Source organism: Trachypithecus francoisi, unplaced genomic scaffold (assembly GCF_009764315.1).
Source record: "Trachypithecus francoisi isolate TF-2019V2 unplaced genomic scaffold, Tfra_2.0 Lachesis_group3, whole genome shotgun sequence".
In the NCBI taxonomy this organism is placed as follows: Eukaryota; Metazoa; Chordata; class Mammalia; order Primates; family Cercopithecidae; genus Trachypithecus; species Trachypithecus francoisi.
In genome coordinates, this window is record NW_022681468.1 from 130,708,768 (window position 1) to 130,733,456 (window position 24,689).

The following is a 24,689-nucleotide window of genomic DNA, read 5'->3' on the forward strand; positions in this document are numbered from 1 at the left end:
GAGTCTACAAAGAACTTAAACAAATTTACAAGAAAAAAAAACACCATCAAAAAGTGGGTGAAGGATATGAACAGACATTTCTCAAAAGAAGACATTTTTGCAGTCAACAAACATGAAAAAATGCTCATCATCACTGGTCATTAGAGAAATGCAAATCAAAACCACAATGAGATACCATCTCATGCCAGTTAGAATGGCGATCATTAAAAAGTCAGGGAACAACAGATGCTGGAGAGGATGTGGAGAAATAGGAATGCTTTTACACTGTTGGTAGGAGTGTAAATTAGTTCAACCGTTGTGGAAGACAGTGTGGCAATTCCTCAAGGCTCTAGAACTAGAAATACCATTTGACCCAGCCATCCCATTACTGGGTGTAAACCCAAAGAATTATAAATCATTCTGCTATAAAGACACACGCACACGTATATTTATTGCAGCACTGTTCACAATAGCAAGGACTTGGAACCAACCCAAATGCCCATCAATGATAGACTGGATAAAGAAAATGTGGCACATATACATGGAATACTATGCAGCCATAAAGAAGGATGAGTTCATGTCCTTTGCAGGGACATGGATGAAGCTGGAAACCATCATTCTCAGCAAACTAACACAGGAACAGAAAACCAAACACTGCATGTTCTCACTTACAAGTGAGAGTTGAACAATGAGAACACATGGACACACAGAGGGGAAAACCCCTGCTGGGGGCCTATCAGGGGGTGGGAGACTAGGGGAGAGATAGCATTAGGAGAAATACCTAATGTAGATGATGGGTTAATGGGTGCAGCAAACCACCATGGCACATGTATATTTATGTAACAAACCTGCATGTTCTGCACATGTATCCCAGAACTTAAAAAAAAAAAGTTCAATGCCCATTAAAAACCAAACAAACAAAAAAATACAAAGCCATTTAGCCCATAATGTACCTGAAGCTGCACAATAAGAAAATGCATCCCAAGCTTCAACTTGAACAGGATGCCACAGGCCCATTTTCTCCAGCTGTGACCCATGGGATGGCTCTCTCTGGTCTCAACCATGCCTTTGAGAGAGGGACCCATTACAAGGGTTGCTCTGGGCCAGGCGTTCCAATGCAGGAATTAGAGAGCAGCTGACTAGCTTCTAGAAAGGAAAGTGTCATGGTTATCTTTCCATTTTAAATTTTCATAATAAACTTATTTGTATCCCAGAAGCTTAGGAATAGGTTTAGTGTTCACTGAGGCCAAGTTCTAGTTTTTCTGTTTGAGAAAATGGTACAAAGGTCTTGCCCAAGCCATAATGGCAATAATTTACATGCTATTCATAATAGCTCAAAAAGAAATTAGTCAAAGCAAGCTTTCACTGATTTCTTCAGTACAGAATACACAAATAAATACACATGGGATACCTTAAGAAAAACCAATCGCTTTATTTTTCCTCAATATATATTTAGAAAATTGGTCTGAGAAGAGGTTTCATGAGATAGACCAGAGGACTATGTACAAAATCAAGAGTTCTAAACCAGTAAGAAAAAGGGTACAATGAAGCACACATCCCCAGGGGCGATGGCAGCCTAGGACCTTCCCATCAGTGGGGAGGCAAGATCTTTGACGGCTTTTGAGTTCAGCTGAGGGATCGTGCTAATCTTCAGGAGTTTGCTGCTTGCATACTTATTCTTGATGGCCTGCAGAATTTGTGATTAAGCACATGTCAGGAACCCCCACTGATACCTTATTCCTAGTCTAATTCACAACTGTCAAAGGTCTGGGCCACAATCACCATCACAATGACGATGCCCAATTGCTGAAGCCAGTGAAAGCTCTGGGCTCATCACATGTGCCTGACCATTTCCTTCCATCCCCATTAATGAATAAAACCCAGCTGGTAGCACAGGTGATCGGAACAAATGATTTCAAGGTCCAAGTAGCAGGCTTCCTCTCATAGGCTACCAGAGGGATGGGAGGGGGAGCTGTGTTTAAGACACCTAAGTGCCATCAGACATAACAGGTTCACCAGGCCTGGCAGCAATAACCGACAATAAAAGATGGTGGCAACTAGCGCTTAACAAATCCCAGACAGTCCTCTCAGGACTGAACACACATTACGCTACCATGAAGCAAATCATGTTGTGAGGACACTTGAGACTCTTCTGAGGTTCAAATGCCTTGCTCTTTGCCACAACACACTTGGTGAGCTCTGATATTTGGTGTCACACAAGGACAGCACTAAGTCTCCTCTGGTTCCTCCTCACAGGTGGGCCATGCAGAGATAGACACCACGCCCTCAGGATGCCCCCCGAATGGGCGTCTTCCCTCTTTTTTTTTTTTTTTTGAGACGGAGTCTTGCTCTGCCGCCCAGGCTGGAGTGCAGTGGCCGGATCTCAGCTCACTGCAAGCTCCGCCTCCCGGGTTTACGCCATTCTCCTGCCTCAGCCTCCCGAGTAGCTGGGACTACAGGCGCCTGCCACCTCGCCCGGCTAGTTTTTTGTATTTTTTTTTTTAGTAGAGACGGGGTTTCCCCGTGTTAGCCAGGATGGTCTCGATCTCCTGACCTCGTGATCCGCCCGTCTCGGCCTCCCAAAGTGCTGGGATTACAGGCTTGAGCCACTGCGCCCAGCCCTTCCCTCTTAACCATGCTTGCTAATTAGGTGTTTTTCCATCATTGCCTCAAAAGATCATGGACAAAGGCTCTGAGTAACATCACCTGAATCCTACTTCCACACTGCCATTTGAAGTGGGCCCTCTCTCTTCCCAATCCCATGCAGACCGGCCTTCACTGCTTGCAAAGTGCCCTCCCCAGGACACTGGTATGAGCACAGAGTAATTCAACACATTGAGTAACTGACTGGCTGACTAGGAACTGGGCCTAGACATGGCTAGCCTATCGACTTTGTTTCAAAGAAAGTTTGCTCTCAGAGTTTATCAGTATGCTCCACACCATACTGTATCAGAAAAATATAAAGGATAAAGGATTTGTGCTAAAACTCTCACATTATTAATATATTTACATGACAGCACACACACATACCCCACATATACACAAAACCCAGAACCTAAAGCTTTCCACAGCTTAAGAAACAATAGTACTTACGATGAATTTAGTTAAGTGTTCGTTTACTTTCACCACATTCTTGGCCATGTGCTGCATGACTTCCAATACTTCCTTCTCTGTGTATCCTGTGTAATACTGCTGCTTTAAGTTCTGAAACACAAGAAGCAGACACACATGACTGAGGGGAAAGAGAAAACCTCTGCTTCTTTAGAAGAACATATCTCATACATGATGACATTACTTATGTAAAAGCTGTACAAGAATATTCTTACCTTCTGGAAATTCAAAGTCCTAAGCACTCCCACAGTACCAGCAACACTAAAGCAGCTGGTAAATGCAAGAGGATTCTGGCCCTGAGACCAGACTAAATGAAGACATTGTGAAGCTCTTAGCTAAATCAAGTGCCAAAGGTCCCATAGGATCTTTTAAAGAGGTTGCACCGGTAGGAGTCCTTCAAGTGACAACACTGAAAGGGGATGAAAAAGGAGACACTTAAAACAAAGTGCCCCTTTACAGTGCTGGCCACATCTCATACAACTCTGCATCAAAGCCCTCCCCAGCTGTCTCTGTTATGAGCTCAAGAACCCAAACAGACATACTGTCGGTCAGGGAAAGATGTTCAGAAATAAGAAATAAACTGTGCTAAAAGCAACAATCTATCAAATCCAGAAGAACTAGGTAGGACTACCTATAATTCTCTTGTTGAACCCTGTGTAGTTAAGCACCAGAGAACAGAGAGAACTCAGACAACACCACACCAAGCCTTGTGACCTAGCCTCCCAAAGAGTAAAATACAAGCAAAAGAACAGCTGTCCATTGATAGTAAGATTTATCATGTAAGAAGATACATAAATTGGCGGGGCCCAGTGGCTCATGTCCACAATCCCAGCACTTTCGGAGGCCAAGGCAAGAAGATCGCTTGAGTTTAAGAATTTCAGACCAGTTTGTGTAACATTGGGAGACCCTATATCTATGAAAAATGAAAAATTAGCCAAGCATGGTGTTGTCCACCTATAGTCCCAGTTACTTGAGGAGCTGAGAAGGAAGGATTGCTTGAGCCCAGAAGTTTGAGGTGTAATGAGCTATTAAGGCCATTGTACTCCAGCCTGGGCAACAGAGTGAGACCATGTATCAAAAAAAAAAAAAGGAAAAAAAGATCAGGTGCGGTGGCTCACGCCTGTAATCCCAGCACTTTGGGAGGCCAAGGTGGGCGGATCACCTGAGGTCAGGAGTTCGAGGCCAGCCTGATCAACGTGGTGAAACGCCGTCTCGACTAAAAATACAAAAATTAGCCAGGCGCCGGGCGCGGTGGCTCAAGCCTGTAATCCCAGCACTTTGGGAGGTCGAGACGGGCGGATCACGAGGTCAGGAGATTGAGACCATCCTGGCTAACACGGTGAAACCCCGTCTCTACTAAAAATACGAAAAACTAGCCGGGCGAGGTGGCAGGCGCCTGTGGTCCCAGCTACTCGGGAGGCTGAGGCAGGAGAATGGCGTAAACCCGGGAGGCGGAGCTTGCAGTGAGCTGAGATCCGGCCACTGCACTCCAGACCGGGCGACAGAGCAAGACTCCGTCTCAAAAAAAAAAAAAAAAATTAGCCAGGCATGGTGGCACATGCCTGTAATCCCAGCTACCCAGGAGGCTGAGGCAGGAGAATTGCTAGAACCCAGGAGGCAGAGGCTGCAGTGAACCAAGATCGCACCACTGCACTTCAGCCTGGGGAACAGAGAAAGACTCTGTCTCAAAAAAAAAAAAAAAAAAAAAAAAAAAGGGTTTGTCAACTGACTTTAAAAATTCTGTGACAAAAATTCTAAAAGCGGAAGTACATTTTTTTCATATGCATGGTATAATTGGCAAATTAAACCACAATTTAATCTCTTTTTTTCTTTGAAGACTAGGTCTCAACTCTGTTGCCCAGGCTGGAGTGCAATGGCACTATCAGAGCTCACTGCAGCCTTGATATCCTGGGCTTAAGTGATCCTCCCACCTCAATCTCCCTAGTAGCTGAAACTACAGGTGGGCGCCATCATGCCTGGGTTCTGTCGCCCAGGCTGGAGTGTAGTGGCGCAATCTCAGCTCACTGCAACCTCTACCTTCCGAGTTTAGACAATTCTTGTGTCTCAGCCTTCCAAGTAGCTGAGACTATAGGCATGTGCCAACCACACCCAGCCAATTTTTGTATTTTTAGTTCAGTTTGTATTTTTAGTAGAGACAGAGTTTCACCATGTTGGCTAGGCTGGTCTCAAACTCCTGGCCTTAAGTCATCCACCTGCCTCAGCCTCCTAAAGTGCTGGGATTACAGGCGTGAGCCACTGTGCCCAGTCTACACAATTTAATCTTAATCCTAAAATACTTTGAAGGGAAAAAGGAGGAAGCAAGAGTAAAAACTGAAATAATGCACAATTTCTAGAATTTTGAAATCAATTCTCAGAAAACTGGGACAGCAAAGCACATTTAAGAGTAAGGTGACTAAAAATGAGCCATTGGTACCATGTATCAGTGACATTTTTGCCTCAAATGTCTTATTTAAAAAAAATTCCAGGCCGGGCGCGGTGGCTCAAGCCTGTAATCCCAGCACTTTGGGAGGCCGAGGCGGGCGGATCACGAGGTTAGGAGATCGAGACCATCCTGGCTAACACGGTGAAACCCCGTCTCTACTAAAAAATACAAAAAACTAGCCGGCGAGGTGGCGGGCGCCTGTAGTCCCAGCTACTCGGAGGCTGAGGCAGGAGAATGGCGGGAACCCGGGAGGCGGAGCTTGCAGTGAGCTGAGATCCGGCCACTGCACCCCAGCCCGGGCGACAGAGCGAGACTCCGTCTCAAAAAAAAAAAATAAATAAATATAAAATTAAATTAAATTAAATTAAAAAAAATTCCAAATCTACAGAAAAACTGAATGACCCTCTAAATATCCTTCATGTAGACTGATCAATCATGAATATGCACCACGTTTTCCTCCTCTCCTTCTCTCTATATATGTGTACTCACACACAATTTTTGCTATGCCATTTGAAAGCAATTTGCAGGTATCACAGCACATCCCTGCTAAACATTTCAGAAGCATATTCTAAAAAGTACATTTTTGTACCTATCCATAACACCATTCTCACATAAGAAACACTGTCACCAGTGACTATTTTTTTAAGCATCCAAGGCAGTTCCTTTTAAAACGTCTCAAATTCTGGATTTGCACATTTCCTCATGATTTAATTCATGTCAAACGTTTTGGGCATGAATAGGTGATAATGTATACATCTTACTGCACAACATGACACAGCAACTCAGGTTGTCTGCCAATGGCAATGTGGAGCTTAATCACTGGGTGAAGGTGGAAACCACCAGACCACTTCATCATAGATGTGCAGTTTTGCTACAGAATTAACAAGTATCTATGGGATGATAATTTGAGACCATGTGAATCTTGTTTCCCAAAATTATTCCATCTAGTGATTTTTGCATTCATTGATGCACCTTGCTTGAATAAATTATTACATGTTGAAAATTAGTGGTTTCTAACTCTATCATTCTACTTTAATTAGCTGGCATTCTGATTTTTAAAAATGAACCCGTTTTATTTTTTGTATCATTATGGACCCATGAATCCTTTTTTTTATACACTACAATCTATTACTGTCATTATGCTTTTTAATGCTCTAATTCAGTCAGCCAGAGCCCTTTCAAGCCCATTCCTATGTCCCTCCTTCCCTTCCTATTTTATTGTGGTGCAATCATAGGTCACTGCAGCCTCAAACTCCTGGGCTAAAGGGATTCTCCTGCCTCAGCCTCCTGAGTAGCTGGGACTATAGGCACATGCTGCCATGACCAGCTCTCCTATGTCCTTTTGATGTGACCTCATTGATCTTTGAAAATTTGTGTGCTATCTGGCACAAATTTTTCTAGGCTCACCTTGTACTTCCTCTGCCATAGCCCTTAAATCAGCAATTTCACTCATGAACCCTAGTTGGCAGTAGATAATGGTATTTAGTATCCAGGATGTGGGCACTAAATATGCTCACTACTACTGAGTTGTCACTGTTTCTGAGACCCTTTATTCTGAATTTGCTGTTATTTTCAAAACATAATAGGGGTTTTCCTTTGTTTTTGTTTTGCTATTTCCTACGTGAGGACTAACCTTTAGTTTTTAATTGTTAGTGTTTTCTCTCTTAGGCCAGGCACAGTGGCTCACATCTGTAATCCTAGCACTTTGGGACGCCAAGGCGAGAAGATCACTTGAGCCCAGGAGTTCAAGACCAGCCTGGGCAACATAGGGAGAGCCAATCTCTAGAAAAAACTTTAAAATTAGCCAGGCATGATGATGTGTTGGCTGGGTCCCAGCTACTCAGGAGGCTGAAGTGGGAGGATCACTTGAGCCCAGGCAATTGAGGCTGCAGTGAGCTGTAGTAGCAGCACCACACTCCAGTCTGGATGACAAAGCAAGACCCTGTATGAAAAATGAACTAATTAATAATAAAACTCTTCCTATAGTGAAAGTTTTAGTCCTTAATAACATGAATAAATTTGTTTTATCCTACAATACACATAAAATAGTTCCAGAATTATAATAACAGATTAACAATGAACCTACTAAGTGAACTTGATGTTACCACTTTAGTCCTTTGTTTTGTCATACTTTAAATCCCACTAAGGATGCTCAGTCAGAATGCTGTGTTCAGGTTACAGATTTTTTTTTTTTTCTTTTTTTGAGACAGGGTTTTGCTCTATTGCCCAGGTTGGCATGCAGTGGCATGATCATAGCTACTTCAGCCTTGAACTCCTGGTCTCAAGCAATCCTCCTGCCTCAGCCTCCTGAGTAACTAGGACTACAGGTGTGCACCATCATACCCAGCTAATTTTTAAATTTTTTGTAGAGATGGGGGTCTTGCCATGCTACCCAGGCTGGGCTCGAACTCCTGGGCTCAAGCAACAAGTACTTAAATTAATTCTTTCCTCTGTGTTCTGTTACCAATTTCACATGTGGTTACATTGTTTATTTCCACTTAATTACAATTTAAAGTTAGCATAAAATATTTACATTGTTCAAAAATCAAAAAAGTTAACACTGTATTATAAAGTCAATAAAAGTTTACAATCAGAAGCCCTCTCATCCTCAACCTCCACCCTGTTCCACAGAACCCCATAGTATCCACTTTCATTCTTTCTGGTTTATTCCTCCTGTACCAAAAAATTAAACAAATATATACATATATATACATACACACACACACTTTGTTGCATAAAATGTAGACTACAATAGACATTGTTTAGGTGAACAGCTCCACCGTGCTGCCCTGGTGGCCTTGCCTATATCCATACAGGGCAGGCCAAGACCTGAGCCACAGCTGATTGGTCCTGGCAAAATGCTTTGTGATCCTCCTGGAAAAGGAGGGGATGGCAGATGTGGGCAGAGCTGTGGCCCAGCCAGCTCCCACTCACCTCCCTATCTCCTCTGGGAGGCTGTCACCAAACAGCTTCTTCTATTTTTTTTTTTTTTGGAGACACAGTCTCACCCTGTCCCCCAGGCTAGAGTGCAGTGGCACGATCTCGGCTGAATGCAACTTTTGTCTCCCAGGTTCAAGTGGATTCTTATGCCCAGGCCTCCCAAGTAGCTTGGATTACAGGCACCTGCCACCATGCCTGGCGTATTTTTAGTAGAGACGGGGGTTTTGCCATGTTGGCCAGGCTGGTCTCAAACTCCTGACCTCAGATGATCTGCCCACCTTGGCCTCCCAAAGTGCTGGGATTACAGGCATGACACCTGGCCAAGACAGCTTCTTATCCCCTAGGTTCTGATGAGGTTTTCTGCTGTGCTGCTTTCAGGGTATACCTGCAGACTAGAAGACTGCTTAGCAGTGGTCTAGAACTGGCTTCTCCACAGCAGTGTACCTGTGGCTTACACTGCAGGCATCCAGCTCCATTTGTTTCCACATTATCCTTTTTGCCATGTGAAACAAAGACCCAGGGAACTGCCAACCTTGGCTACTCTTCTGAATCTACAAGTGGCTCATTCTGTTCTTACTGGCTAAATGAGTCAGGCCTTGGCCTTCCTTTGTCTTGTGTGCTTGACAACTTTTTCACTTAACAGAATATCTAAGAAATTATACATATCAGTTCTTCGTGGCCTTCCTCATTCTGTACAACTCTATAATGCATACATGCACTCTGGTATATATAGTCAACTCACTTCTATTTGAACTGTTCCAAGTAGCTTGCTTGCTTTCTTTCCCAAGAGACAGGGGTCTATGTTCCCCAGGCTAGACTTGAACTCCTGAGCCTGAGCTCAAATGATCCTCCTCCCTCAGCCTCCCTAGTAGCTAGAACTATAAGCACAAGCCCCCACGCCCCTCTCCAAGCAGCTTTCCTTTAGGCCTTTGAACTTTAAACAATTGCTTCAGGCTAGGCACAGTGGCTCATATCTGAAATCCTAGCACTTTGGGAAGCCAAGGTGGGCAGACTGCTTGAGCCGAGTTCAAGGCTACCCTAGGCAACATGGCAAAACCCTGTCTCTACAAAAAAATTACAAAAATTAGCGAGGCATGGTCATGCATGCCTGTAGTCCCCGCTACTCGGGAGGCTGAGGTAGGAGGATCACTTCAGCCTGGGAGGTCAAGACTACAGTGGGCTGTGATGGCACCACCACACTCTAGCCTACACGACAGAGTGAGACCCTGTGTCAAAAACCAAACAATACCAATTGCTTCAAAGACAGTGTTGTAAAAATGCTAAGGCCTTTCATATTATGAGGGACTAAAATATAGCCTAATTAATTTCTTCTTAAATCCACTACTCACCCATTTTCCTTGTCCTAGAAGCTTCTGAGACAAGCAGGAAGCAGCTGCTGCTACCTTAGAAGGATGATAATGCACCATGTCATAGTCGATGAGAGTCAGCTCCATCAAATATTTGGCTAAAGTGTGCTGTTCAACATCAACCTAAGAAAGAACAGCCAGGGACAGTAAGAATCACAACTGTAATTAGTATCTTGCAAAAGTCTGCATGAAGCCTAGGAACTCCAATTCACTTAACTCACTTATCCTTCTGAAGAATTACTCTATTCCACACTATGTTGTAAACAAAGATCAGGAGGCCTTTCTCTTAAGAACTGATGAGGTAAGCATTAAGACTTATCTAAAGGATGAGTCCTATAAATTAATAAGCTTTCCTTTAATTAGGTCAAGGTTTCTAGGATGAAACACCAAGCAAAAACAGTCTCTTACAGAGTTGGAGGCACTTACTTCTCCGGCTTTTGATGCTCGCCTTAAGAAGTGTAGTGGCAATGGTCGACCCAACTCAAATTTCAATTCTTTCAAAATTAGAGTTTCCATTTCTCGGATTTGGGAACTGGTATAAGCGTTGTCTGTGATGTAAACAAAGTCTTCAATATTTGGAGAAAACATCTCCTCGTACTTGGAAGCCAAGAGCAGAGCAGTAATCCCAACTAACTGAAGCTTCTTCCGGGAAACTGGCTGAACCTAATGGAAAATTAATGTATCAAAAGTCACACCTAACAAGAAGAGCGAAGCTTTGGGTGGGGAAAGAGGAAAGGGAACCAAGTCCTGGAAAAGTGCACATTGTCTTTGCTCATGGCCCTCATAAGGGCACAGGAGACCTGACTGTTCCACCACTGATCATGACAGCTATCTGTAATTGAGTACTCTGTGCTAGGCACAGTGCTAAGATTCTAACATACTATCTCATCCAATCCTCACAAAAATCCTAGGAAGGACATATTTTATTCCTCAATTACAAATAGATGTCCTGAGAACAGATTCAGACACCATGCCAAGATCATTCAGTTGCCAAGAAGGGAAGAATCCAAGCCTGAATACCAAGCTCCTAGTCACTCTTCCCACAACCTCATGCTGACTTGAGTATCTGTGGGAGCCCTGACCTGACACACTAAGCATGGTCTGAATAGAAATGAGGCCAAAGAAAAAAAGTGAGAATTTAATGGATGGCTAATTTCCTTAATCCTTACCAAAAGCATACCCATCATTCAGCTTAGAAAATCTTCCACTAATGCTTTGGAGTCAGGGAGACTCTCAGGCTAGGGTAAAGTGTTTCCCTTAATTGCTTTTTTTTCCCCCTCCCAAACTGGGACTCTGCGCCTTTCTTGCTTCAGCTCTCATTATTAAAAATCTACCATGGCTGGGCACAGTGGCTCATGCCTATAATCCCAACACTTTGGGAGGCCGAGGTGGGCGGATCACTTGAGCTAAGGAGTTTGAGACCAGCCTGGGCAACATGGCAAAAACCCCTCTCTATAAAAAAATCAAAACCTTAGCTGGGTGTGGTAGCATACGCCTATAATCACACCTTCTTAGGAAGCTGAGGCAGAAGGATTGATTGAGCCCAGGAAGTTGAGGCTACAATGAGCCCAGATTGTGTCACTGCACTCCAGCGTGGGCAACGACAGAATAAAACCCTGTCTCAAAAAAATAAAAAATAAAGAAACCTACCTAAAATATTGTTGTGCTTTCCTGCCCAAAGAGGAATGCATACTACCTGGGATTTTGTAGTATCTCAGGGCCATTATTGTAAAGTAATTTTTACTACATGGTTTGGACAGAATTTGTGCCTGACCTAAACCCCATCCTGAATGTTGACTTTAAATAAATAAATCCTTATCTGCAAGGCTATTGTTTGGTAGATAACACACTGGCGATTTATATCTGCTTTCTCTTCTAAAGGTCAGGGGCTGTGCATTACTCACTGATAAATATGCTGAAGATTATTTCTGCCTCTCATTTTCTTATATTACTCTTTATTACACTACATTCTCAGTCCACTCCACACACACCCCTGCTCCTTTAAAAAAAAACACCTTCTTCTTCTACCTTCTTCTACAGTGATTCAATGCCATAGTTGGCTGGAAATGTGGAGGTTCTCTAGCCAAACTCATCATTTTTCAGATGAGGAAACTTAAAACTTAACACCAAAGAGCACCAAACTATGGAAATTGTGCAAGCAGGCCCAGAAAACCAGCATCCAAAGGCACTATAGGCTTCAGATGGAATTGCAGCCCAACTGATGGTATATTCCTCTGATGAAGGATTGTGGCAATGCAATATTTCCCCCAAGTGCTTTTTAGCTGACTGGTCTTACAGAAATGCCCAATATTGGTCAGCATCATCAAAGGCTTGACACATTTGGATTACTTTCCTTTTTAGTCCTTAAAGTTCTTTGGCTTCTCACAATTTGATTTTTGGTCTTTTTTTCAGAAGTACCCACTTTAGTTTTCTATCCCCCAAGCATAAACGCAATGTTCAATAAGCCACTGGCATGAAGTCTCTGAAGCCACACCTACCTGTAAAAATCGATCCATAATGGCAACACACATGTACAGAGTCTCCTGCAGAAGCCTAAACTTGGAGTGGACCTGCACCAGCCAGTCCACCAGGATGGCACGCATGCGTCCATTTATATCTCTTCCATCTAAGAAATGTGGGTTTATGGACTGCAAAACCTGTGGGTAGAATCAAAAGTTTAAAAAGCTGACCTTGTTTCCTTCCCAGCTGTGTGACAAATTCCACATTGCTTATACAACCAAAACACAAAGACCCACCCACCTCCAGCTGCCTGAGGTACTGATAGATATCCTTAACGTAGTCACTGCAGAGCTGAGGGTTCTCCCAATCTTCATTATCAATGTCCTCGATTTTGCAGAGCAAGGCATCAGAAAAAGCTTGGCAGAGATTCTCTTCCTTCATGGAGACATCCTCGGGTGTGGGAGAAGGACCCTACACCAACAAATTAAGGCACATGTAGGAGAAGCCTTAACCACAAATACATGCAGAGCCAACTGGCTTAAATATCAATATCATAAGCACAATTGAAATATGTTGAAGACAAAACAAATTTCATACGAAGAGGTGAATAATTCAAGATATCATATGTGAAGTTCTTCAAGAGACACTTATCTGTTTAATTTCACCCAAACTGAAAACTTAAGTCCTCCCAATGGCCTATAGACCTTATATAATCTGGCCCTCCCCACTTCCCTCGCTGACCCATCTCCTGCTTCTCTCCCCTGACTGCTTCACTCAAACCAGGTTCTTCTTACCCAGAATGCTCTTGCCCCTATGTCCATATGGGCAATTCCCTTACTTTCTTCAAGTTTTGCTTAAATGTTACATTCTCAATGGGGTCTATCCTGACTCCTATTTAAAATTATCTGGCCAGGCACAGTGGCTCATGCCAAGGCAGGTGGATGGCTTGAGCCCAGGAGTTCAAGACCAGCCTGACAAAACCCCGTCTCTACTTTAAAAATACAAAAATTAGCTGGGTGTGATGGTGCGCCCCTGTAGTTCCAGCTACTCAGGAGGCCGAGGCAGGAGAATAGCTTGAACATGGGAGGCAGAGGTTGCAATGAGCCAAGATCATGCCACTGCACTCTAGCCTGGGCTGGACGGAGCAAGACTCCACCTCAAAACCAACCAAATAAACAAACAAAAACCAAAATTATCACCTGTCTCCAATCCCTGTCCTCTCACCCTACCCATGTCTCATCTCTGTTTTTTCTCATAAAACCTATACTTCTAAAATTCTACAGTTTATATAGTATGTGTATTATTTTCTGTCTACCTCTGCCAGAATGTAAGCTCTAAAAGCTTATGTTTATTTAATTGGTTTGCCCACTAAGGTACCTCAAACATCTACATAATCCCTGATACGTAGTAGGTGCTCAATAAATGAAAGAAACTTGACCACCTGGGTTCAAAGATTATTGGAGCTGATCATTCTACTTTAGTACCAGCCTCTTCTGCAGTATAATGTTTTCTTCTCTTCAACTAATTTATTCTAAGTTGAAAAACTGGCAACTAAAAAGGAGAAAAGCATATTCCAGTCTATAAATAAAATAGGAGAAGGGAGCGAAGACTGAGCAAGTATACAACTCAGTATTTCACTTTCCTATGCTGACTGGGTAATTATTTATAAAAATTACACAAATTAAAAATTTATCAAGTAGTTAAAATAAGCATTTATTAATGAAATATAAATAAATCATTGCTTTTTAAATTTTTTATTTATTTTTTTTGAGATGGAGTCTCACTCTGTCGCCCAGGCTGGAGTGCAGTGGCGTGATCTCGGCTCACTACAAGCTCCGCCTCCCGGGTTCATGCCATTCTCCTGCCACAGCTTCCAGAGTAGCTGGGACTACAGGCACCTGCCACCATGCCCGGATAATTTTTTATATTTTTAGTAGAGACGGGGTTTCACCGTGTTAGCCAGGATGGTCTCGATCTCCTGACCTCATGATCTGCCCACCATAGCCTCCCAAAGTGCTGGGATTACAGGCGTGAGCCACCACACCCGGCCAAATCATTGCTTTTAAAAAGAAGTACTGGCCGGGCGCTGTGGCTCAAGCCTGTAATCCCAGCACTTTGGGAGGCCGAGACGGGCGGATCACGAGGTCAGGAGATCGAGACCATCCTGGCTAACACGGTGAAACCCCGTCTCTACTAAAAATACAAAAAACTAGCCGGGCGAGGTGGCGGGCGCCTGTAGTCCCAGCTACTCCGGAGGCTGAGACAGGAGAATGGCGTAAACCCGGGAGGCAGAGCTTGCAGTGAGCTGAGATCCGGCCACTGCACTCCAGCCTAGGTGGCAGAGCAAGACTCCGTCTCAAAAAAAAAAAAAAAAAAAAAAAAAAGAAGTACTTCTCCAAGTAAAACCTAACAAGATGCTAAGCTATACAAATATATATTAAGGTAATAAAATATTTTTTAAAAAGAGGAGGCGGCCAGGCGTGGTGGCTCATGCCTGTAATCCCAGCACTCTGGGAGGCTAAGGTGGGTGGATCACGAGGTCAGAAGTTTGAGATCAGCCTGACCAACATGGTGAAGCCCCGTCTCTACTAAAAATACAAAAATTAGCTGGGCCCGTGGTGGCGCATGCTTGTAAACCCAGCTACTCAGGAGGCTGAGGCAGGAGAATCTCTTGAACCCAGGAGGCAGAGGTTGCAGTGAGCCGAAATTGCACCACTGCACCCCAGCCTGGGCAACAGAGCGAGACTCTGTCTCAAAAAAAAGAAGAAAAAAAAAGAGGGCTTTATGATAGAACAGACAATTTTAATTTACAGTAAAGCTCAATAATTATAATTTCCAGTCTCAGAGGATACAACAACAACAACAGAGAGCAGTTTAAAACATGTCCTCCCTTCTTAAATCAAAAGTCTTAAACTGAGGAGGGACCAGGTGAGCAAGAGCTATGTAGGCATGCATGCCATTTTTTCAAGAATTTGAGAACCCAGGCCAAGTGCAGTGGCTCACACCCGTAATCCCAGCATTTGAGAAGGCTGAAGCAGGTGGATTGCTTCAGCTCAGGAGTTCGAGGCCAGTTTGGGAAACATGGCAAAACCTCGCCTCTACAAAAAACACAAAAATTAGCCAGGCATGTTGGCGCACATTTGTTGTCCCAGCTACTTGGAGGCTGAAGTGGGAGAATCACCTGAGCCCAGGAGATCGAAGCTGCAGTGAGCCATGATTATGCCACTGCACTCCAGCCTAGAGACAGAGTGTGACTCTGTCTAAAAAAAAGAAAAGAAAAGAAAGGAAAGGAAAGGAAAGAATAGCATAGAATAGAATAGAATTTGGAAACCTGGAAACCTCAAGGAGCTAGGACAAATGAGTAGAGGTACCCAGGGTACCAGAGACGATAAGACCTTAAGGAAGATGAATGGGCAAAAAGAAACCAAAGAAAATCAAGGCAATTCAGGGAAGTGCAAATTGATTTGAGATGTCAGCAGGATAGCCTGTGAGGTATGAGAAGATGAGCTGAAAAGCAGAACAAGAGCCAGGCTAAAAAGCTTAGATTTTATCCAAAGGAAAGGTGCAACAACTGAAGGAGTTTAGTAAGTGACTGCAATCAGATTTGCATTGAAGTGAGTATATGCAACTTCAGTCGAAGGTTAGCTTTTTCAAGGATAAGCATGATCACCCACCCCTGGAAGGGCAGTCAATACCAAAAAGTCTGCTTTAAGGAGTCAGAGGTTATCATGTGCTCTCATAGCAGTTTAGAATGTTTTTCTGGCTCCTATTCAGAAGTGCAACTGAGTTTAGCCATATTCAAAATCCACCAGGGGCTGGGTGTGGTGGCTTACATCTGTGATCCCAGCACTTTGGGAGCCTGAGGTGGGATGATTGCTTGTACGTAGGAGTTTGAGTCAAAACTGGGCAACATAGTGAGATCTCGTCCATCAATCAAGCAATCAACAACAAAAGCCACTACGTTAAGACAAAGATTCTTGCCCTGCCCCTTAATTTAGAATTACTTGAAAGCATTCATTGTGAACTCCAGCATAATTTAATTATTATAAGACCCTTTCTAAGATCCTACTCATCTGATCAGGTAATCTGTTCTAGCTATGACTCCTCAGTATACCTCTCATAAGCGTGCATCTCTCTCTGTGACAGATAAAGCCATGCTTTTACTCCTATGTTCTCCAACTTGACTGGGAGCTCCTCTGGACAGAGTCAATGGTTTATTCAACTTGTTTCCCCAGTGTCCAGCAAACATGGGACTAGTAAAAAGCCTTCCTTGTCCTTTCAAACTACTGTGTTTACCAAAGCCTCATTAGTCAGCAAAAAACACCATTTTCTTCAAAACCTGCAGGATAATAAGCTTCTATGACTACCTGTAAAGGGCTGGAACTCTTGCAAGGTCTCACTTTGTGATTCAGTCGTGTCAACTGCCACAAAGAGAGAAACCTGCCCTCCAGTTTTGCAGAAAGGATGGTATAAATTTGGTTAGAAGACTGGGAACATCTGCTATTGGACACAATGGACACATGGCTTATGTTATCATCTTTCCAGGAAAATTGCTAGAAACCTGTGCGCTCAAGTAGCATTTCCACACCTCCAGGGATTAGCTCTAAAGAACAGTGATAACCCTGCAGATAGAGCAGGTGACAAAGTAAAAGCCAGAGAGCTGACCAGAGACAGGCAGGCAGAGGGACTCACCTGTCAGAAGGTGTGGCTCTACCTAAATCATGGACTTAGAGATTCCTTCACTACTGTGTTTCTCAGAGGGAAACGTATTTGAATTGGAAATAACTGTTGTTCATTAATTCCTGATAACTTCTAAATCTAGAACATGTAGCTATATGCTTCAATCCTGGAACTGATTTATATATGAACTGAGCTACAGGTCCATAATGCTTTATCTCAAACAAACAGTGGCCTCAATTTTGCCAGGAATCAAGAGAAAAGGAGTCAGCCAAGGATTAAAAGAAACACAAAAAGGGTGAAGTTATGGAGGTCACAGGAGGAAACTATTTTTCTCTTTGTTTCTTTCATAACATATTCGTGGTCTTTGCTTTAAAAAAAAAAAAAAAAAAAAAAAAGTCTTCTTTTCTTCTCTAACTTGAACAGTAATATGTACCCATGGTAAAAGTCTGAAGTTTTAAGGAAGAAAATGCAAGGCAATCTTAAGTCCAACTCAATACTCAAAAATAACTACCATTCAATATTCTGCATACAAATGTACGTTTTAAAAGGAAATCTGGGGTTGCACTGTTTATATATTGTTATAATCTGATTTTTCCACTTAATGTTACAAGCATTTTGATGTCTTTAAATATTCTACTAAAACATGATACTTATGGCTGCATAGTATTTCCTTAAATGGATTTAACTAGTACTTCTCTACTCTATAAAACACATTCATCACAGCACTATTTAAAAGTACTTGATTATCCCTCCGATCATTTTCTTTGGATTAAAAACAGACCTACTGGGTACAGAGAATAACCATTTGAAATATATTACTGCCAGGCGCAGTGACTCACGCCTGTAATCCCAGCACTTTGGGAGGTGGAAGCAAGTGGATCACCTGAGGTCAGGAGTTCAAGACCAGCTGGCCAATATGGTGAAACCCCGTTTTACTAAAAAATACAAAACATTACGGCTGGGCGCGGTGGCTCATGCCTGTAATCCCAGCACTTTAGGAGGCCGAGGCGGGCGGATCACGAGGTCAGGAGATTGAGACCATCCTGGCTAACACGGTGAAACTCCATCTCTACTAAAAATACAAAAATCCAGCCTGGGCGACAGAGCGAGACTCTGTCTCAAAAAAAAAAAAAAAAATACAAAAAATTAGCGGGGCGTGGTGGTGGGCGCCTGTAGTCCCAGCTACTCAGGAGGCTGAGGCAGGAGAATGGTGTGAACTCAGGAGGCGGAGCTTGCAGTCAGCCAAGATCATGCCACTGCACTCCAGCCTGGGCGACAGAGCGAGGCTGTCTCAAAAAAAAACAAAAAACAAAAAACAAAAAATTAGCCAGGCGTGATGGCATGCACCTGTAATCCCAGCTATTCAGGAGGCTGAGACAGGAGAACCACTTGAACCCGGGAGGCGGAGGTTGCAGTAAGCAGAGATCGAGCCACTGCACTGCAGCCTGGGCAACACAGCAAGACTCTGTCCCCCTGAAAAATATATACATATACTGCCAAATCGCCCTCCTGCGATGTAGGAGGAACCACATTCAAACCATTACACATGTAAAACACTACACAACTACTAAGACATCAAGGTCTGAATACCAGCCTTTGGGTTTGGCTTTCAGGAGGTCACTATTATAGAAACCTTCAAGGGAAGGTTTCTTAAAGGAAGTCCCATCTCAACTATTTGTTCTAAGCTTGAGTTCTCATAAAGAACAACATGCTTTCAACCATCGTCTCTGTGGAGAAAGCTGACAAATCCGTTCCTTGCCTTCAGATATTGCCGCCACATTTCCAACTGCATTTCCAGGCAGATGTCTCTCTGTTACCTCAACAAACCGGAAGCCAAACAGGATACCTTTACCAAAGCTACCGCCCTCTCCTGACTTTCCTACTTTTCGTTCATTTACTGCATAAATGGTTTATTTAATATCCAAGTGGTTAAGGATACCACTCCTGCGTGCAAGCCATATGTTCAAAGTATTCTTTCCTAAATACAAGATGATGGCCCTGAAAGACGTTCTGAGCCATCCTAACACATTTGATGTAGTTTCTTCATAACCAGTATCTTTTTTTTTTTTTTTTTTTTTCGTTTTTCTTTTTTCTTTTTTTTTGAGGTGGAGTCTCGCTCTGTCGCCCGGACTGGAGTGCAGTGGCCGGATCTCAGCTCACTGCAAGCTCCGCCTCCCGGGTTTACGCCATTCTCCTGCCTCAGCCTCCCGAGTAGCTGGGACTACAGGCGCCCGCCACCTCGCCCAGCTAGTTTTTGTATTTTTAGTAGAGACTGGGTTTCACTGTGTTAGCCAGGATGGTCTCAATCTCCTGACCTCGTGATCCGCCCATCTCGGCCTCCCAAAGTGCTGGGATTACAGGCTTGAGCCACCGCGCCCGGCCCATAACCAGTATTGATACTAGTACACGGGTAGGTGCTTAGGGAAGATCTGGGCTAGCTTAAGACCGTCATCAGCTCTTGCTTGGACAAGTGCAATACCTCCTAACTTACCTCCCTACATTGTTTTCATCATTTCTCTACTCCTCAAAACTCTGTTTCCTCAAGCCTAATGGGATAAAAATTCAAATCCCCAAGACCTTCAAATCCAACTGCAATCTTCTTCCCAGCCTTATCTTCTGGTGCCTCACACAAGCTGCCTGACTCAGTTAAGTATTTCAGACTCCTTAACCAAAGGACATGCTTATAGGCCATTTCCGCTTTGGAACCTTGATCTTTGTTGCTACTTTGTTCTCCAAAAAGGTGCCCTTTCCTATCAGCTTCTCTCTACCCCAAAAAATCTCACTCATTCCATGAATTTTCCCAACCACTCCATCCTTTATTTGGTTATTAAGGTAATTAACTTTATTATTCAGGGTCGTAGTTTTTTTTTTTTTTTTCAGAGACAAGGTCTTGCTCCGTTGTTCAGGCTAGAATGCAGTGACACAATTATAGCGCATTGCAGCCTTGAAATGCTGGCCTCAGGTGACACTCCTGCCTCAGCCTCTCAAAGTGCTGAGATTACAGGCATAAGCCACCATGCCCAGCTTCAAGGTCATAATGTTAAATTAAGTACCATCATTTAAAAGGTGTATATACTCATTTCCTACACTGTTGCTTCAAAGCAGAGTTCTAGCTACGAATGTTCATTAAAAGGTGCAGCAATGATAAAGGCACCCTTGTAGTCTGGCTAAAAACAGGCTACCTCATTAAATATGTTTGTAAATTCAGAACTTCCTACCTTTGGAGCCAACATTTCCATCTGTACTGGTTTGACAGAAGCAGTAGGTTTCAGTTGTTTGTTGACATTTGTTGTTTTGGTGGGTTGAACTGGTACTTTGGTGTTCTGAGCTTTCTATAAGGAAAAAGAAACATGGATAGGGCAAGACAGCCAGTGTTGTGAGACTCAGCACTATACAGAATCGACCTCCGTATTCACATTCAGTCTTCACCATTGTTACCTTAGCTACTTGTGCTGCTCTGGTTGTAACTTTATTTCCAATTTCTTCTAAAACAGTTCGCCTAATAGTCACATGACTCTTAACTTTAGAATTAAATCCTGTGTCAATGTTCTCCAAATCACTGGACACCTGAAAAAAAAAAAAATTAATGAAACCTTGAAAGAATTTGAAATACTTTGCTAATGTTAGATACTCAAATTTAGAATTGCTCTGCGAAAGGACAATAAGTCAAGATCTATTTGCAAGATGGAAAAGGTACATTTCAGGAAGTCTAAAAATGCTATTTGTGATTAATAACATCACTCTAAATTAGGCAAATCATCCATCTACTTTATCTGTAATAAAGATCCTCCCACCAACCTTGCAAGACTATTCTGAATATTCAAGTGGGCCTGTAAGAGAACTTCAAAGCTTATTATTATTTAATGATTATTTCTCATAGTACCCATATCACTTGTTGGAGAGCCCTGCAAGCTAAAGGCATATACTTAAAAACCTTCCTTTATAGAGCTTGGTAACAAGTAAATTAAGATGAAAAATTACAAAGCTATAATATTAATAGTTAATAATAGGTCTGGTTGTTTAAAAACCAGATGTTTAAAACCTAAACTAGCTTTGGTTCTTATGCCATTTTACAAATAAGAAATGCTCCCGTATGCGTGATCTTTTAGAACTACAGCATTTTAAAATGAGGTTGCCATAGAATGGATTTTCTCTTATATTAAGGATATTTAGAATGGAAGTAGTTTCCTTGGATAATACAGTTTTAGCTCCCAAACTCAGGGAAGGTGGGAATGGTACGAAATAAAAATTGTCAGTTGACTTTAGCCTGCTTTAGACATAATGTGCTTAGAAATAAAACTTGCTAGGAAAAGCAATTCATATCAAAAAAAAAAGCTTATTATAGAAGAGATAAACATTTCATTAAAAAAGAAAAAAACAAAAAACCAGCATGTCCTATCCCTCAGAGTTCAGGGTCCTGACTCTAATAAAACTCCCAACAAGGGGTTTGAGTGGATCTACCAGGATAGAGGGACAAGGGAAACTCAAGCCTTCCCTGAACAGAAAGGTTTTGACTATTAAATAACGTTATAGAATACATTATTATAAAAAATTACTTGTCAGTTGGACTTAGATCCACAAAAAGGATATTAATTAAATGCTGAATATATTCAATCTATTAGGATTCTCAAAAGTCAGGCTGTTCAATTTTTTCCAGCAGCAACTACCAATCTGAAAAAAGTGTTTGAAAATGTAATGCTTATGGGTACAAGCCCGCTAATGTGACTAAATTTAAATTCATCTGGATAGGAAAATTGGCAGCTTTTATCTAACCTTATAGCCAAGATGATGGAACTCAGGTGTGTCAGGGCCCTCTAGCTTTCAGCAAAGGAAAAAAGTAGGTCCCAGCACAATTCAAGCCCACAGGAAAAATAACCAAAACACCGTAACACTTTGATCTCTGCAAGGATAAAATAAATGAATTTGGACCCTTTTCTCTCAGTCTGCCACGCTAGTCCAAACTATATTCAAAAATCTCTATTACATTTGAGTAAATAAATTTTTTAAGGGGACAAACCCACGTATTAGTGAACGTAGCCTGGAAGACTTAGCGTGCAGAAATAAATGGGAAAGTCATACAAAAACAAATGTGAAGGCCGGGCGCGGTGGCTCAAGCCTGTAATCCCAGCACTTTGGGAGGCCGAGACGGGCGGATCACGAGGTCAGGAGAACGAGAGCATCCTGGCTAACACGGTGAAACCCCGTCTCTACTAAAAAATACAAAAAACTAGCCGGGCGAGGTGGCGGACGCCTGTAGTCCCAGCTACTCGGGAGGCTGAGGCAGGAGAATGGCGTGAACCCGGGAGGCGGAGCTTGCAGTGAGCTGAGATCCGGCCACTGCACTCCAGCCTGGGCGACAGAGCGAGACTCCGTCTCAAAAAAAAAAAACAAAACAAAAAACAAATGTGAACAATCTGAAAAACAGCCTGGCAGTTGCCTGATGAAACACGCACACTTTACTGCCGACAGAACCCCTCCAGTCCTCCTCCCAGCCCCCACCACAGATACCTTAGTTGGCAAGGAGTTGTTCAAGAAAGGGGGAGGGAAATCCTAGGAACGTGTAAGTAGATAAATCTCTGGCAATGAAGAGCACTCGGGGATCGCTCGCTGAGTACTAGGCCCAGTGCTCAGGGGGCTCACTTGACAGGTGCCATCTCGGAAGCGCTTTCCTACACTTCTCCCACTCTGGGGCAGGGAGGGGCAAAGAGAGGGCGGAATCCAGACGGAGAGAGGCCGGCAGGAGACGACCTGCCGCAGGGCCAGGAAGGCGGGCGAAGCGGGGAGCTCTGGAGAAGAGAAAAGCAGCCTAGGCTGAGACGGAGAAGCTCGGAGCAAATGAGAGAAGCGACAGGGGAGCTGTGGGGCCAACGGACTCGCCTCGGAGGGCGGTCGCCGAACACACTCACCGTCGGGCGTCGGAGCAGCGCCATGAGGGACGGGGAAAGCAAGAGTGCCAGCCCGGCCCAGGGAGGGACACGGACTGAAAAGGGAGGGCACTACCGTACGAAGCGCCGTTAGGGCTGCTCTGCGGGTCCGCAGCGCTGGGAATCTTCGACGCTGTAGCCTTGTTCCAGGATTCAAATACCGCGTCGCTTGCGCCCCATTGGGCGGCCCTGCGCACGTCGCGCTCTTCTCATTGGCCAACACAGAGGCACTCTCGCACTCTCGTTGGCTGAATTTTCTTAGACCCGTTTGATTGTCCCAACAGCCGGTTGGGGTGTTTTTTCTGCCTACAGTCTTTAAAAAAAAAGAAAATTCCCAGTCTCTGAGACAAACAAAAAGCAACTGTCTCACTGGGAAAGCAGACGTAGGACACCTCTGAATTTTGACAAGGCCTCATCTACAAATGTCTGTCGACGTTTGTACTGAGTGGGCGGAAGCTGGTTGGCCTTTATTCGTCTTCGGCGTGTTGGGGTTTAGATTGTGTTGGCCGGGGTGCAGGAACCGGCCCCTCCGGGTTGCTCAGGGCAGCAGTGCGTTAGGTGGTTGAGACATAAAAGTGTGCTAAAAAAAAAAAGGGGGGGGGGGAATAATGGCGTTTACTCAAAAACCCAAAATCTCAAGTAAGGCAAAAAAAAAAAAAAAAAAAAAAAAGATAAAAGAGATTTGTGTGATTGGTGATTCATGTAAGTTCTCCATTATATTCCCAGCACCTAGTACATCGTTTGTCATATATGGTTGGTGCTCAATAAATATTCATCTAACAATCAGCCCAAGCAGAGAATTCATGACTAAGACCCCAAAAGCAAATGCAACAAAAACGAAAATACATCAATGGGACCTAATTAAACTAAAAAGCTTCTGCACAGCAAAAGAAATAATAGAGTAAACAGACAACCACAGAATAAGAGAAAATATTTGCAAACTATGCATCGGAAAAAAGACAAGTATCCACAATCTACAAGGAACTCAAATCAGCAAGAAAAAAAATAATGCCATCAAAAAATGGGCAAAGGACATGAATAAATATTTCTCAAAAGAGATATTCAAATGGCCAACAAATACATGAAAAAATGCTCGACGTCACTGATCATCAAAGAAATGCAAGTTAATACCACAGGGAGATACCACGTTATTCCTGCAAGAACGGCCATCATTAAAAAGTCAGAAAAAGGGCCGGGCGCAGTGGCTTACACCTGTAATCCCAGCACTTTGGGAGGCCGAGGCGGGTGAATCACTTGAGGTCAGGAGTTCAATATCAGCCTGGCCAACATGGTAAAAACCCATCTCTATTAAAAAATACAAAAATTAGCTGGGCGTGGTGGTGCAGACATATAATCCCAGCTACTCGGGACACTGAGGCAGGAGAATCACTTGAACCTGGGAGACAGAGGTTGCAGTGAGCCGAGATCACTCCACTGCATTCCACCCTGGGCAACAGAGTGAGACTCTGTCTCAAAAATAAATAAATAAATAAATAAATAAATAAATAAATATTTGACCAAACTTTCCCATCGTTCTTAAATGGTTCCGTTACTTGGGTACGAATAATCAGGGTGGTTGGACAAGCCTTATGTAAAGTTAAATTCCTAAATTGCCTCAATCCCTATTACCTAACAGGAATAATTGTAGCTACTATGTGAAAAGATGTTAGCCTATCCATAATCATCCTGTAACTAAAAACTAGGTATCCTATGAAAACGTCTTGGAAAAGAAAAATGGATGTTTTAGTGCAATGAAGTTGTAAAATATTTTTGCTTTATGTTGAT

The 24,689-nt window shown here is 43.2% G+C and overlaps 1 protein-coding gene across 1 annotated transcript; it reads right to left on the bottom strand.

The window, feature by feature from the left end:
• Nucleotides 1-1,387: 1,387 nt before the first annotated feature.
• Nucleotides 1,388-23,561, bottom strand: CCNB2 (cyclin B2). The gene is made up of 9 exons (XM_033189936.1): nt 22,887-23,561; nt 20,419-20,547; nt 20,199-20,312; nt 12,601-12,771; nt 12,339-12,497; nt 10,267-10,503; nt 9,823-9,963; nt 3,073-3,183; nt 1,388-1,666 (listed from the first exon to the last, which is right to left on the bottom strand). The coding sequence occupies exons 1-9, from the start codon at nt 22,908-22,910 to the stop codon at nt 1,556-1,558; spliced, it is 1,197 nt and encodes a 398-aa protein (XP_033045827.1). The 5' UTR covers nt 22,911-23,561; the 3' UTR covers nt 1,388-1,555.
• Nucleotides 23,562-24,689: the final 1,128 nt, after the last annotated feature.